This window comes from Eschscholzia californica, unplaced genomic scaffold, assembly GCF_041429995.1.
Source record: "Eschscholzia californica isolate CP2 unplaced genomic scaffold, dmEscCali1.0.p SCAF_6, whole genome shotgun sequence".
Classification (NCBI taxonomy): domain Eukaryota; kingdom Viridiplantae; phylum Streptophyta; class Magnoliopsida; order Ranunculales; family Papaveraceae; genus Eschscholzia; species Eschscholzia californica.
The window spans coordinates 317,048-332,230 of NW_028238483.1; the positions used below are offsets into that span (position 1 = coordinate 317,048).

A 15,183-nucleotide genomic window follows, 5' to 3' on the forward strand; every position below is an offset into this window, starting at 1 on the left:
AGACTTTTATTTCTAATTTGGCCCCTCATCAATATAGAAATCACTTAATGGTCTCTACACGTTTATTCCATGACACTTTGATACCTACTAGTCAAGTCAATCCATATTAGACCACTTTACGACTTGACCAAATTAACTGAGATAGCCATACACATGTCTATACATATGTGAGCCCACATATATTAGAATTTCTTCCAACAATCTCCCACTTGGGCCACATATGCTATCTAGAAATGTGTACATCCTTATGAGCTCAAAATGTGCTATCAAATATTAGGTATCCCAAACAATCTGGTCCATCAGTTGTGCTAGTATGGGATTAAAGGGACTTTCGTAACATTCAATCGTCACTAAATCCATCAGTAGTCACACATACCAACATAACCAAATGACATAGATCAATCATGGACGCGTAGCATGGAAATTACATGCAATGTGATCTTACCATGCCTATTCCCAACTGGTCCTACCGAAACTTTATTGAGATCAGCCTTAACATAATATCACAGAGTGTAAAATAACTGAATACCTTATTTCTGCAGAAAATATCCAAAACATAGAGCAATGTCTAAATAACACCAAACCATATGTGTACAAACTCCCACTAAACCTTATTACCATATAGTGATATAACACCAATGAGAACAATGTTCTCATTAAACACCTTCGGTGTTAATCCCTCAGTTAGCGGATCCGCAATAATGAAGTTTGTCTTAATATGCTCTATAAGAAATCCACTCTATGTTCTTTTATTGACAACCGAGAACTTTATATTTTAGTTCTCATTGTTGTTAATATGAAACAGATGCAAAATAATTGTCACAATATGACTTTAATGGTATTTTAATACCCTTAAAATGACATTTTTAGTGACAAAATACTGCAATCTTAATCCAAAATTGGATGTCTTAAAACTGCTACAAGTTCTATTACATGATCCAAAAGAAGCTATGAGTGTTTAATTAACACTCTTCCTAACATAGCTCTTTCAGTAAATAGACGAATGTAGCCTTATACTGATTTTGTAATTATTTGCATCCACTATAGTCGGAATCAAATGCTTTATGATCTACCAGAGGATTCGACTTCGTGTATGTGAGCATATAATCTTTATTTCTCTGTTAGTATCTGAAAACCCTTTTGGCTGCTTTTCAGTGATCCATTCCAGGATTACTTACATATTTGCCTAACATAGCGACAATGAATGCTATATTTGAACGTGTACAAACTTGAGCATACATCAGACTTCCAACTGCTGAAGCATAAGGAATCTGTTGGATTTCTTTAATTTCCAGATTGGTTTGAGGGCACTAGTTTAGACTAAATTTGTCTCCTTTAGCGACTGGGGGGTCTCCTGGTTTCGACATATAAAACCAGGAATACCAAGTTACTCCCACTGAACTTGTGATACACACAATCCTCAACAATATTTGTCTCAAAACCAAATGAGACTACAACTTGTTGAAATTTGTAGTACCACTGACGGGAAGCCACCTTGAGCCCATAGATGGATTTCTTTAATTTGCAAACCATATATTTTTTCATCAATGTCTCCATTGAGAAACGCCGTTTTGACATCCATTTGATGTAGCTCAAGATCAAAATGTGCTGCAAGTGCCATAATTAGTCTAAAAGAGTCTTTCAAAGAAACCGGATAGAAAGTCTCTTTATAATCTACGTCTTCCTTTTGAGTGAAGCCTTTAGCTACAAGACGAGCCTTATATCTCTCCACATTACCTTTTGAATCCCTTTTGGTTTAAAAATCCATTTGCAATCAATGGGTTTCTTACCTTCAGGTAATGGGACAAGATCCCAAACTTGATTGTCTTGCATTGATTTGTATTCTTCATTCATGGCGTTGATCCATTTTTCAGAGTTAGAATCCTGCATGGCTTGACGAAAGTTGATTGGATCATCTTCTGTCAATCCACCAGTGTCCTCATGTTCTTGGAGATATACTACGTAATGATTCGAAATAGCACTTCTCCTCTCTCTGTTGGATCTCCTTAATGGCACTTTCTCTTGAGGTTGTTGAGTTTGTCTTTCAGGAACAACTTCCTGAACTGGAGTGGGGAGTTGTTCAACATTGTCTTCTGAGGGTTCCAAACCTCCTTCTTCGACAATCGTACGCAGGAAATTGGTACATTGTCAGAAGTAGTAGTAGGAATCATAACTGATTCCTCCTCAAAGACAATAACTCTAACTTTATTTCTCCCCCAAACTCAACATCCTAAAAAAATACTGCAGTTCCCGTCTAAAAAATAGACTTTCTTGTGGGATCATAAAATTTGTAGCCCCTAGGTCGCTCCGAGTATCCAATAAAGTAGCTGCTTATTGATTTGGAGTCCAAATTCTTTTCGTTCGGCCTATAAAGCCTTGCCTCAGATGGACATCCTCAAATATGTAGATGCTTTAGACTTGGCTTTAGCAACTGGTTTAGATGGTACCCTATTAAGGATTTAAGCTGCTGTCTTTAAGGATGTATAGCTTATCATAAGCACTTAGGGAACCAGTACCACACTTATTTGAATTTAAAGAAAGACTAAACTGATTGTTTCCAAATGAACAATGATAACCAAATTTGTCCAAAACAGAAACTGAAACCAAATTTCGTCCGAATGACGGTACAATAAAAGTGTCTTTCAAATCCAAATAAAAACCAGTTCCTAATAATATCCTGAAATGACCAGTTGCCTCGACCTCTACCGCCTGCCTGTCTCCCACATAGATGTATCTTTCACCATCAAATGGCTTTCGGTAGCTCAGACAACCCCTTCTTGGCACGCCAAGTAGCATACTCGGTACATTCTTTCTTCATGTGCCCAGGTTTTCCGCAAAAGAAACAACCGTTTTCTTCCTTAGGCTTCTTTTGCTCTGGACCCTTAGCAGCTTCATTATCCTTATTCCTTTTCTTGCCCTTCCCTTTTGAGGTACTGGCCAAATGAGCACTTTCAGAGTTCTCATGCTTCACTCTTTCCTCTTCTTGCACACAGTTTGAAATGAGCTCATTAAGAGTCCACTTCTCCTTCTGACAGTTGTAACTGACCTTAAATTGACCAAATTGTGCAGGAAGAGAATTCATTACCAAATGCACGAGTAAGTCCTCAGACAGCTCGAGCTTCAGTGCCTTAAGTTTGGAAGCAATATGAGACATCTTCATGATGTACTCCCTTATGTTTCCCTTGCCTTTATACCTCATAGAAGTCAGGTTCGCCAAAAGCGTTCCTGTTTCTGCCTTATCGTTCTTTTCATACCTTTTTTCGATTTCGGCAAGGAAATCAATGGCCTTAGTTACCTCAGCAGAGATTGCACCTCGAAAAGCTTCTGGAATGCCGCGCTTAATGATCATGAGACTCATGCGATTGGAGCGATCCCACCTCTCATAGTGTCTCCTTTCATCAGGAGAACTATCATCCATAAGAGGGGCAGGTTGCTCCACCCTAAGTGCAAGATCCAGATCCATGCAGCCCAGAACGACCAGAACGCTCTCTTTCCAGTCCTTAAAGTTGTTCCCATTGAGAATGGGAATGTTGTTAGCATTCATTGGTATATTTGCAGCAACTACACAGAGAATAGACATAATAAATTTACATGTTCACATCATAAGTAAAGTGAAATTTAAAATTCAAACAATAACTAGATACATAGCAAAATACCGAGCACAACATTAGCATCAAGTCTTTGGACAATAATACTAATTTGTAAGTGGTATCTCAGTTGCAGTAATCAAATATAGACGATAAATCCCGTCAAACAATAAGTCTATCTTTGGACCGACTCATTATTCACATGGACACCTTACAATCATCTCACATTTATCACCGCAGGTGTATATGTAGTTCGGCCAAATATTAAACTACCTTTGGGTCGACTTAATACCCGCATGAATTTACATACACACGACCTGCTCTAACATTGTCATTGAACTAATCTACATAAAAGAGGTCACTTTGGCGACATTTTACTTCAATTAGTTCTATCAAATGTCGGATATTGTTTGAGGGATGTATCAGTTATTAGTTGTTTAAATTTTACAAAATAAATGTTCAAAAACAACTTTTAATTTGGTCTGTAATTGATCCAGTCAGATCGGTCTGACTCAGACCGGTCTAACACACTGACATGACACCTGACTCGGCGCGAGTCAGATCTGAGTCAGATCTGTCTGACTCGGCCCGATTCAGATCTGAGTTAGATCTGTCTGACTCGGCCAAATCAGATCTGTCTGACTCATCCCGAGTCAGATCTGTCTGACTCAGCTCGAATCAGATCTGTCTAACTCAGACTGAGTCAGACCAACTAGATTCAGACCAGTCAGCTGGTCTGGTCAGACCAATTGACTGGACTGCCCACATTCCAATTAATATGGAATGTGGGCACTTCCTATCCCCACTTTAAAGTGGGGCGTTATAACATTAACCCCACTTTAAAGTGGGGTTGGACAAATAACGCACCCCACTTAATGTGGGGTGCTGTTTCATTCCCCACATTAAGTGGGGAATTAAAAAACCAACCCCTGTTCTTTTTTTTTTCTCTAAATAAAAAAAACAGGAAGTATAAAAAAAATTTATCCCAAATTTTGACATATAATTTGTTTAAACCAATATCAAAATTGTATTAAAATGTGATTTCGCCGAATCTATAAAACTTTCAATCCCAATATGTAAGATCATTATGTCTTAATTTTATAAAAAAAATCTTTGATCCTTAAACATTGAAATGGAACCAAATCACATGCTATACATATTTATATGTCAAGATAACCTATCTACAAACTATCCGAACTTAATTTTCATGGAAGATCATGATAACCTTAATTTTTATACATAACAAAACCTTGATATATGTTCATAAGATAAATCAAATATCATAGACTCCTAAATCTCTCAATGAACCTTAAAATTGGAGTGGCTCTAGATACCAATTGTTAGAATATTTAACCTTATACATGCATATAGTCAAATACAAAACCACCATATAATATGCCATGTATAATATAAACTAGACATGCTCTCCACAAGATTCAAAGAGATTAAACTTAATCACGGAAGCGTACCTTGATCCATAGCTTGAAGATGGTTGGGTAGGGTTGATCTTCCACTTAGTTCTTCTTCCTTTAGAACCTCTCTTGTAATGAAGGGATTTCACACTTTAACCAAACTTGTAGAGATTAGGGAAGAAGCCCAAATGGGGACCATAACCCCTATTTATAGACTTTTATTTCTAATTTGGGCCCTCATCAAATTAGAAATCACTTAATGGTCTCTACACGTTTATTCCATGACACTTTGATACCTACTAGTCAAGTCAATCCATATTAGACCACTTTACGACTTGACAATTTACTGAGATAGCCATACACATGTCTATACATATGTGAGCCCACATATATTGGAATTTCTTCCAACTAACTCGAGATTGGGGAAATCGAACACATAGCAGAAGAGGTTCATGAAGAATTAAAAAGAAGCGTCGAAGTAAAACCAACAAATCGTTCAAGCAAAGATGATTATGGAAACCACGAACTCATAGGAAAGAAGAAGAAGAACCATCGAGAAGAAGAACAAAAAAATATTCCCAGAATTTTGTGGGTTTTGTGAGAGAAAGAAACCATTAATGTATGAGGGTATTTTTGGAAACCTTAGGAAGTGACCTGATTGATAATTTCTAATATTATTTTAAACTTTATGTGTTGATACTCATGATATTTTGACAACTCTTAGTTAATAGTAAAAGATGTAGGCTTTCTAGCTATTATGAAATATTTTACTACCCAAATATTCATTGATCAAATTTAATACTCCTACTAACTACCTGACTACCTCCACATTTTTAGGTTCGCTACACGGTGCTAAGCAGTTTTATATTTGGTAACTTACCAAAACTACTTTTTTTTTATTTACCCTCAATGGCATCTAGAAATAACATCTATGTTAACTTCTGAAAATTTAGTTTAAGGATTAATATAGTCATTTATTTTTTTTCATCCAGAATAGAGGAGGGAATCGTGGGTTTTAAATTTTCGATTCTAATAATATACATGCTAATTAAATCTCTCTTGATTATCTCTCTAACATAATCAGAGAGAAAAATTATCAGGCAGTTACTTTCATTTAAAGTATTTAATACTCCTTATTTTAGGTTGTACATCAATAATTAGTAACTCTTCACTAATTTAATATCTTTTTAAATTTTTTTTCGTTCTTGATGTTTTGAATGGTGTTGTTGATTAATGTCATTTAAATTTTCTAAATGGAATGAACTTTTAAAATCAACCCGCAGATACATTCACAAGTTTATATAATTGGTAAGTTCAGTCAATTTTTTTTTAGTCCATATGTTAATTTTGCTCAATGGAAAGAACTCTCTCTCTCTCTCCTTTCTTCTTTTAGTTAGTTAGGTTCATTTTTCTTCAATGTTCATTAAAGTTTATTCGTTAATTAATTTTTTTTGTTTCTTGGACAGGTGTAACAATCTGGAAACGCAACGAAAGAACCCTTAGATTTATCTTCTTCTCCACTAAACTCTCTTTTGCCTTTGCTAATGTTAACCTTCGTTTTTGTGTTCAATTACAATTTCTTTTATAGTTTTTATACTCTTTATTTTTTTTATCTAAATTTTTGTTTGAGTCAATCTCTTTCTAACATAATTTCTCCCTTGCAGAAACTACGAGATACAAAGTGTTAGAGAGGGGTTTCTAGAGGAAAAGAGAATACCACGGATTTAAAAATTGAGTTTCTTCTATGAACGATTAATTTTAGGTTGCTAAACTTAATCTTCATCTTCTCCTCCCTCTTAGTCTTTTTTTGTTTTGGGGTTTTTTTTAACGGAACAAAAAAAAAATCACTTAATTTTGATTTGATGTTATATTTGATGCAGGCGCATAGGCGTGTGGGCCCACGTCCACGCGTGCCCACACCCTATTAAGTCATAATAGTAGTTTATTTAGTAGAAAAGAAGTTACTATAATTTGATATTTCTTTATTTTAAAGTTTCTATGTTTGAGTAGTTTATTATTTTAGGAATCCTAGTTTGAGTCTATCTAGGAAGGTTTATTATCTTATAAAAGGGGATCTAGTCTATGTTATTATTCACCTTGAAGAGAAAATCAATTGAAGTTAATAAGAATTTAAGTTTAGTTTATCGTTTTCTTTAATTGTTCTTAGTTTATTTTATTATTCCGCTGCGTCTACATCAAGTGGTATCTAGAGCCATTTTTTCTTTAACCAATCACAATGGTTAATTCTACCGTTCCTACTCCAACAATCAAAGAGAAGGCACCATCTTTTGCCTCCGAATGGGACAACATCAACAAGAAGTTATCCTCGGTTACAAAATTGGAAGAAGCTTTCGAAAATTACAAGAAGGAATCTATGGAAAACTTCGAAAATTACAAGAAGGAAACTATGGAAAAATTCGAAAATCACAAGAAGGAAACTATGGAAAAATTCGATCAAGTCAATGATTCGATCATGAAGCTATCTAAACAAATCGAAGGCATATGTAAGTCTCCCTCTTTTACCACTACTCCTTCTTCTACTACTTCCATTCAAGCATCATTATCACTTCCAACCACAACACCAACTTCAAATTCCATACTTGGTCAACCTAACACGACCCCAATCCCGATTCACAACAACCCTACATCACCACTATCACCGGTGTTCCCACTCATAAACCCCACAACACCACCTTTCTCTTTCAACGAACAACTAACATCGAACAAACCCGAATCGTTCTCCCATTATTCCACTACCAACCCAAGTTACCACCCAACCATCCCATATTCTCTCAACCACCATTGTTACCGAAGAAGTTCTTGACAAGATGAACGAAATTCTCTCAATGGCCGAGGAAGAAGAAAAAGGTAAATTTTCTTTATCAAACCTAAATTCTATTCGTGATATGAAAAAACCATGTTCGGACCAATTATTCGATTCATATACAATTCCGGGAGAAGATATTCTTGTTTCGAATCATAAAATTTTTCCGAATCAATTATGTCCTACATCAAATCTTTCTCTATCAAATCCCCATCTGCGAAGTTCTCTTGAAACAATAAAGAAAAAGAGGAGTAATTTCTCTACTCTCAAAACCTCGAAAATCCTAACTGAACCATACTCCGGCGAAGAAAAAGACGATTTGGAAGATGTTGGAGTTGTTCAAAAGTTACGAGAAGTTGGGGCTATTATATTAGGCAAAGCGAATCTCGGTGAATGGTGTCTTCCGAAATCGGTGAATTGTCCTTATGGTTGGAGTGCTAGAGGAGGTACAGTTAAAAACCCATATGCACCTAAGAAATCGCCTGGTGGTTCAAGCTTTGGTTCTGCAGTTAGTGTTGCTGCAAACCTAGTCATGGTTTCTCTTGGAACTGATACTGTTGGCTCAATTACAAACCCGACCTGCCTTAATTGTGTTGTGGGTATTAAACCAACTGTGGGTATCACAAGTAGGTCTAGGGTTATACCTATCGGTCTTAGACAAGATAGTATTGGTCCCATAGGAAGGACAGTATCTGATGCCGTGCACGTATTGGATGCAATTGTTGGTAATGACCCTAATGACGGACTCACGAGAGAAGTATCACTATTTATTCCAAAGGATCGATACAAGCAATTCTTGAAAGGAGATGGCCTCGCCGGTAAGAGGAGAGGAAACTTATGGCGTTACTACGGGCACCATTATTATGCTTATCCGATTGAATCTCTTTATCAGCAATCTCTTATTACTTTGAGCAATAAGGGTGCTTCCATTATACCCATTCGGATACCCGAGTACGAAACATTCTTGAAAGATATGACTTATAACGAAGTGGTAGCTATTCGGTATGAGTTGAAGAGTGATCCCAACTATTACTTGTCTAATTTGGTTCAGTCAAATGTCAGAACATTATCTCATGTCATTGCCTTCAATAATGCTAATAAAGAAGAAGAAAAAGTGAAAGACTATGGGCAACATACTTTTCTCTCTCCAGGGGATACAAACCCGCATGATAGGGTATATTTTGAAGCATTAAATAAGTTAAGAAGAGTTGATTAAGTTTTTGAGAAACTGATGGTTGACGAAAAGATTGACGCGGTGATAATTCTGGAATTTCGTCTTACATACATATTGGATTGGAAGATAATATTTTTCATTGATTTTCCGCGAACGAGGAAGTTAGTATTTGCAATCTTCGTCAGCCACTTAAAAGATGATGGGAGATGTCGAAATTTATTGGATGCTTATTCACTATTCTTGCTTTGGAGTGAATCTTTGTATCCTATGATTCAGATTATAGTTGGTACTTTGGTCCAGATTTGTCTTCTACGGATTTTCAGCAAATTTCGTGAAAAGTGGGAATTAAGGATAGGTATGGCGAAATTCATCATCTGCGGGTGCATCAAAAGGTTTTCTTCATTGAAAAGGTTCGGGACGAACCTTCTGGGGAACAGGGTGCTGATGCAGGCGCATAGGCGTGTGGGCCCACGTCCACGCGTGCCCACACCCTATTAAGTCATAATAGTAGTTTATTTAGTAGAAAAGAAGTTACTATAATTTGATATTTCTTTATTTTAAAGTTTCTATGTTTGAGTAGTTTATTATTTTAGGAATCCTAGTTTGAGTCTATCTAGGAAGGTTTATTATCTTATAAAAGGAGATTTAGTCTATGTTATTATTCACCTTGAAGAGAAAATCAATTGAAGTTAATAAGAATTTAAGTTTAGTTTATCGTTTTCTTTAATTGTTCTTAGTTTATTTTATTATTCCGCTGCGTCTACATCAATATTAGGATCTCATTGTTTACAGTTCACCAAGTTCCTCAGATAATAGTTTTGATGTTTTATTAGATTTTTTTAAGTCAATAAATACATTAATTTGTGCATTCTTTTAATCAAGTTTCGAAGTTATGGCGAGTTTCAATGAATTATGAGAGACATAATCAATTAAAAGACTAAGAGAGATTAGAAAAGTTGAATGACTGGGATTTATCTAATTGTTTAATTTCATGCTTTCTCCCATCATTTCTCACTTCAACAACTTTAAGCAGATCTATGAGTTTCTTCTTATTAATGTTATTAATAGTGTTTTATTCTTAACTAGGTATAACCCGTTCCCTTAGGGCACAGGCAATTTTCGAAACACGGTAGCCAAATTCATGAAGTTAGAAAATTTTAATCCACAAGGACTAAAAAGATAACAATAAACTCATAATGAACTTTCCTAACTGACATCATAAATGTAAAAATTATCTCTCATTAAACAAATCAAGCTCTAACATGTCAATACTGCCAAGAGTCAAGACAACACCATATCGCGAATGGATGTAGAAAACATATCGTTGTACATGTTTACATACTACTACAACATTGAACAAAGACACATGTTCATTGATAATCAAGATAACGTTAGGAAGTTGTCACGTTGGGAAGTTGTCGACTAATTCATAAAAACTATTAACAAATCAAACTCATGAAGTAAGGACGAGGTAATCCTCGGACCTTTGCTACATAGTTTCCAAAGTGATATTGAAGAATCATCAATACGTTAGAATTGGGAAGCTCCCTCATTACTTTTATCGATTCTTCCGTTTCGATTAAGAACTTCTGAATCACATTGCGATAAACTTTTGCACATAGAGAGACTCAAATTCCCTTGGAGTTGTCTCATTAGATAATTTGTGATGTTTCTTTGTCTTCATATTAACCAAGAACCGAACGATGTATAGTTTCTAAAACCAAGATACCGATAACATATCCATTTGAATTGCATTTGATGTGTGAAGACAGGACGGTTCCGTCTCTGAGTTCTCCTTGTGATGTCGTAAGACAATTCTGCACTACCCAACATCTTCTCCTTTTTACTAAAATCTCTACGCAATGATCCGTTATTGCTTGGTAAAGATACTGAAAAAGAGACTGAATTGTAAATAGCCAAAATTTGAAAACCAACACATCTTTTGGTTATAATATATGTAGTGAAAAGATAGGTGAGAGTGCAGAAATATCAAGAAGGGAAAGGGCAATGACACAGAAACAACTGAAAATAAATTGCAAGAAAATATATCAAAAACATGGGTAACCCAAAAACTAAAAGAAACCATACATTATACTCTCTCGTGAGCATTTCTTAAAGTAGTTTTTGTCAATGTGCCATAGATTTGAACTCAAACCACATAACAGGGAACAAAACTATTTGAACCAAATACCCAAAATAGAAGAAAGGAACAAAAATTAAGGAAATACAAGCCCAAGATTATTAAGCGAATAACAATAACATGAATCAGATACTAAAATCGAATCTTTATCCAAATTTACTTAATGAATTAATAACAGTATGAACAATATACTCTATACTAAAATCACCATTTGAAAATTACAAATAAACCCCTTTCTAATCACAACAAATATGATGAACCTTAACTTTATTTCATCCAATTTTAACTACCCAGGAACTACAACTAAGCTCATTACATAAACATTACCCTAAATTAATGAACCCTGATTTCATTTTACCTATTTCATGAAGTTAGTTAGAAACTCAATCCGACTTATTTGAAAAGGAAAAAAAAAGGGTACCTGAAGAGGTAAACGAAGTTAGACAGAGAAAGGGCATTCAACTATCTTGGTGGTTTTAGTTTTTGATTATATCTAGATGAATCGGCATCTCAGCCATAACTGAGTCTCTGGGTTTCTAGTCTATTATATAATGTTTGAAAAGAATACGTGTAAACAGAGAAAGTGTTATGATGACATAACTGAAATTCCTCCATTGACGAAGACTAACGTAAGCACGTAGATAGCTTTCTGGTAGAGATAGAGGGGCGAGGAAGATGGAGAGGGGAGTCTGGGCTCTGGGGAGATGAACTTACTATAAAACTTCGAGTAATGGTAGCCGTTTCTGGAGAGGAAGGGTTTGGGAAACGGTAATTGGAACCATGTTTTCAAGGACGAACCCACACACATGAATTTCTGACGGTCAAGATCTATATGAAATCAGGAGCCGGATTGGTAATTCTCAAGTGCAAGGGGCATTAACTCACCATTTATCGTAACCGTGAAACGGTTTGGTAATTCTTAAATGTAAGGGCATGTAACAAATTACCATTTATTGTAATCAATATTTTATATCAACATCTAAAGGTTGATATTAGGGGGTCTGGGACGGACGGTCAGATTTATCTACGAGTTTGTCTTTTTTTTATCAAAGTTTTGTCCAAGAATGGTTGAAGTTTATACTTCTGGTAATAGTATGATAACTAAAATAACTTGAGTACTTACAAGAATGTTGCTTCCTCTTCTGAATGGGTCATCGACAATAGCTTGAGGACCACACTAATTAATGTTGGAAACCACAATAACAATTAGTCTGAAATAGTATGAAGAATTAAATCAAGGGAAAATGAGGATGTCTATGGTGATGCATAAATCCCCAACTTGATATAGAACACGAGTATTATTATTGATACCAACATGGGTTGAAAATGGGAACAAAAAACACAAGAACACAATTTAGAAACGAAACGATTTTTTATACCACTTTAACGAAGGTTGTAAATTTATAGAAAGGCAAAACTACATAACATCTATGATTTCTCAAAAAAACTAAAGCAACAAAACTATATAACATCTAAAGCAACTGAACCACATCTAAAGCACTACTCAATAATCAATCCTTTCAGGATTTATATCAAACAGGTTGTGTGCACTATATAACAATGTCTTCCACGGTTGGTTTCTCTTAAACATTTTAAGTGCATTAATACAAAATAGATGGTTTAAGACGGCTATAGTTTTTTTTTCGCTGAAAGGAGATGGCCGAAGTTTAGTTGCCTAATAAATCAACATTTAGGAAAGACAGTGAGAACCATCTCTTATACACCAAAGAGACGTTATGCAATTTAAAAATGTGTATAGAAAATTCAAGTTCCAAATGGGAGTAGTTAGGCAACTAACAAAGGTGAGCTGTATTTTGCTTAGATATATGACCATTACAAACCAAATTCCAAGGGCTTTAAAGTTTCAAAATAGAGAATGTATGTAAACTCTATTTTCACTAACTTCTGGTTATATGTCTTTTCCTTCCATAGGCAGCAAAGTTCATATTTTAATGAGTGAGATATAAACCATTGTAATATCTAGATTAATATATAGTGTAGGTGGTAAACTGACTTTCAAATGTTACAAACAAAGAGTGCATGATAACATCTAAAGCAACTGAACCATATATAAAGCGCTACTCAATCCTTTCAGGATTTATATCAAATAGGTTGTGTGCACTATATAGCATCTATTATTTCTCACAAAAAAGTAAAGCAACAAAACTATATTACATAAAAAACAACTGAACCATATCTAAAACACTGCTCAATAATCAATCCTTTCAGGACTTATATTAAACAACCACATTTAACAGGTTCATCAGTCATCACTAACAGAAACTTACCGGTTGGATGATCAGTGAGACGCCAAAGAACTCACCACCTTATCTCTGTAGCATAAAGAAAATAATTGAAAATTCAGGAAACTACAGAAATTCAGAAAACAAAATAACTCGAAAGAAAACTCAATATAACTCACCGCATGAAGGGAACTCAATGATGAAATCTTCAGCTTTCCATAGTTTTAAAGTGGATTTCACCATGTTCAATGATGGAATTATGGGATTAACCATTATTTCTAGGGTTAGGAACAATTATTTTTGGGGTTGAGAGATTTTTATGATAGGAACTAGAAGATTATGGGATTCTCGGCTGAAATCGACGAAGAGAACTGATTCGAGAATATTTGGACGGGAGAGGTGAGTTGGAGAGAGAGAGAGGTGAATTGGAGAGAGAGAGGAGCGAGGTGGAAATAACTTTTTTTTTTTTTTTAATGTTTTAAATTTAGAATTAAGAAGGGTAGTAATGCCATTTACTTGAAAATAGGGGGTCATTTTGAATTTACGAAAAAAAAAGGGGTCATAAAGAGCTGGTCACAAAGTAGGGGGTCATATAAGAATTAACTCTTATTTGTATATATTTAAACACTTAACTAAAAGAATTTTATAATCAGCTACTCAACAAGTTAATCTCACTAATTTAGTAATTAGAATGTGCTTTAAGCAAATAATAAATTGAAGTTGTAAGTTATTTACCAGATAGCGCAGAAGCTTCTTTATCTGTAAGCATAGTTGAGAAACCTATAAAAGAACGATGATAAATATGTTTTGGGCATAATCTATGGCTCTCCTCGCTATAAAAAAACAAAAAAATCAAACAAAATAACTTATGTGTGAGACATGTTCATAAAACTAACAACCATGATATTCTGCCCGAGAAAGGCACCGAAATCCGAGGTCGACAGTCAGATTTCGCACAAGTATCTTATACAACAAGGCTACACAACCCATCTTGTGGGACTTCTACTTGAACCGCATGTGGAAGAACAAGAGTTTCTCTCTCCACGTGACTAAACATGTGACAGGAGAGAAAAACAAGGGTTTCTCTCACATGCGGTTCAAGTGGGAGTCCCACGAGGTGGACTGAGTATATTTGTTGTATCTTATAAGAGAAACATTTTTTTTTTGTAAAACTAATTAATATTGTGAATAATGAATATATAACCTTGGAATGACAGAGGACAATAGTCCAGAGTGAGCTAATTTTGCAGTTTCAACACTAGCATCTCCATTGCTTCTTCCCATATACAAAATATAAGACTGACAAATAATAGAAAAAAATTCAAAAAAGAAAAGAACAATCGAACGAATTTTTTAGGATTAGAAAACTAAACTTGTAACAAGAAACAACTAATCTTGTATAGATTACCTTTGGAGTTTGCAGATTAGCTGCAGTTCCATATCGATTTAGTGAAAGAAAATATGTACTAATGACAAGAAACAAGATTAGCTTTTGAAAATCAGCAATGAACTTAAGATTTAGGTTTTAAATTTGTTAGTGAGTTTATGAAGTACTTGAAATTAAAGAAGAACAGTGTAAATAGATATATACTGTGGGTTGGGATAAGGTTTAGTGTCTAGAGCTTAATTTTTATGAAAACATATTAGACTAAAAGAATTAGTCTTTTCTTCTTGGCTTAATTTTTCAACAAAAGATCTTATTTTATTTTTAATAAGAAGAATATGTAAAACTAAAATTTAAATGTATTTTATGGTTAAGAAAAAATCAATTCATACAAATAATTAATTAATTATCGTTATCCT

At 34.8% G+C, this 15,183-nt stretch overlaps 1 protein-coding gene, 1 long non-coding RNA gene and 1 pseudogene across 2 annotated transcripts; 1 reads left to right on the forward strand and 2 right to left on the reverse strand.

Annotated features, from left to right (window-relative positions):
• Positions 1-2,551: 2,551 nt before the first annotated feature.
• Positions 2,552-5,179, reverse strand: LOC147530674 (uncharacterized). The gene is made up of 2 exons (XM_086649121.1): positions 5,057-5,179; positions 2,552-3,561 (listed from the first exon to the last, which is right to left on the reverse strand). Exons 1-2 carry the CDS (start codon positions 5,064-5,066, stop codon positions 2,744-2,746), a joined length of 828 nt encoding a protein of 275 aa, XP_086505247.1. The 5' UTR covers positions 5,067-5,179; the 3' UTR covers positions 2,552-2,743.
• Positions 5,180-7,827: 2,648 nt separating this feature from the next.
• Positions 7,828-9,039, forward strand: LOC147530675 (putative amidase At4g34880 pseudogene; annotated as a pseudogene).
• Positions 9,040-11,282: 2,243 nt separating this feature from the next.
• Positions 11,283-13,812, reverse strand: LOC147530676 (uncharacterized). Its single transcript, XR_015227803.1, has 3 exons — positions 13,560-13,812; positions 13,426-13,470; positions 11,283-12,314 (listed from the first exon to the last, which is right to left on the reverse strand). It is a non-coding gene; the product is annotated as an uncharacterized LOC147530676 (long non-coding RNA).
• Between the last annotated feature and the right edge of the window lie 1,371 nt (positions 13,813-15,183).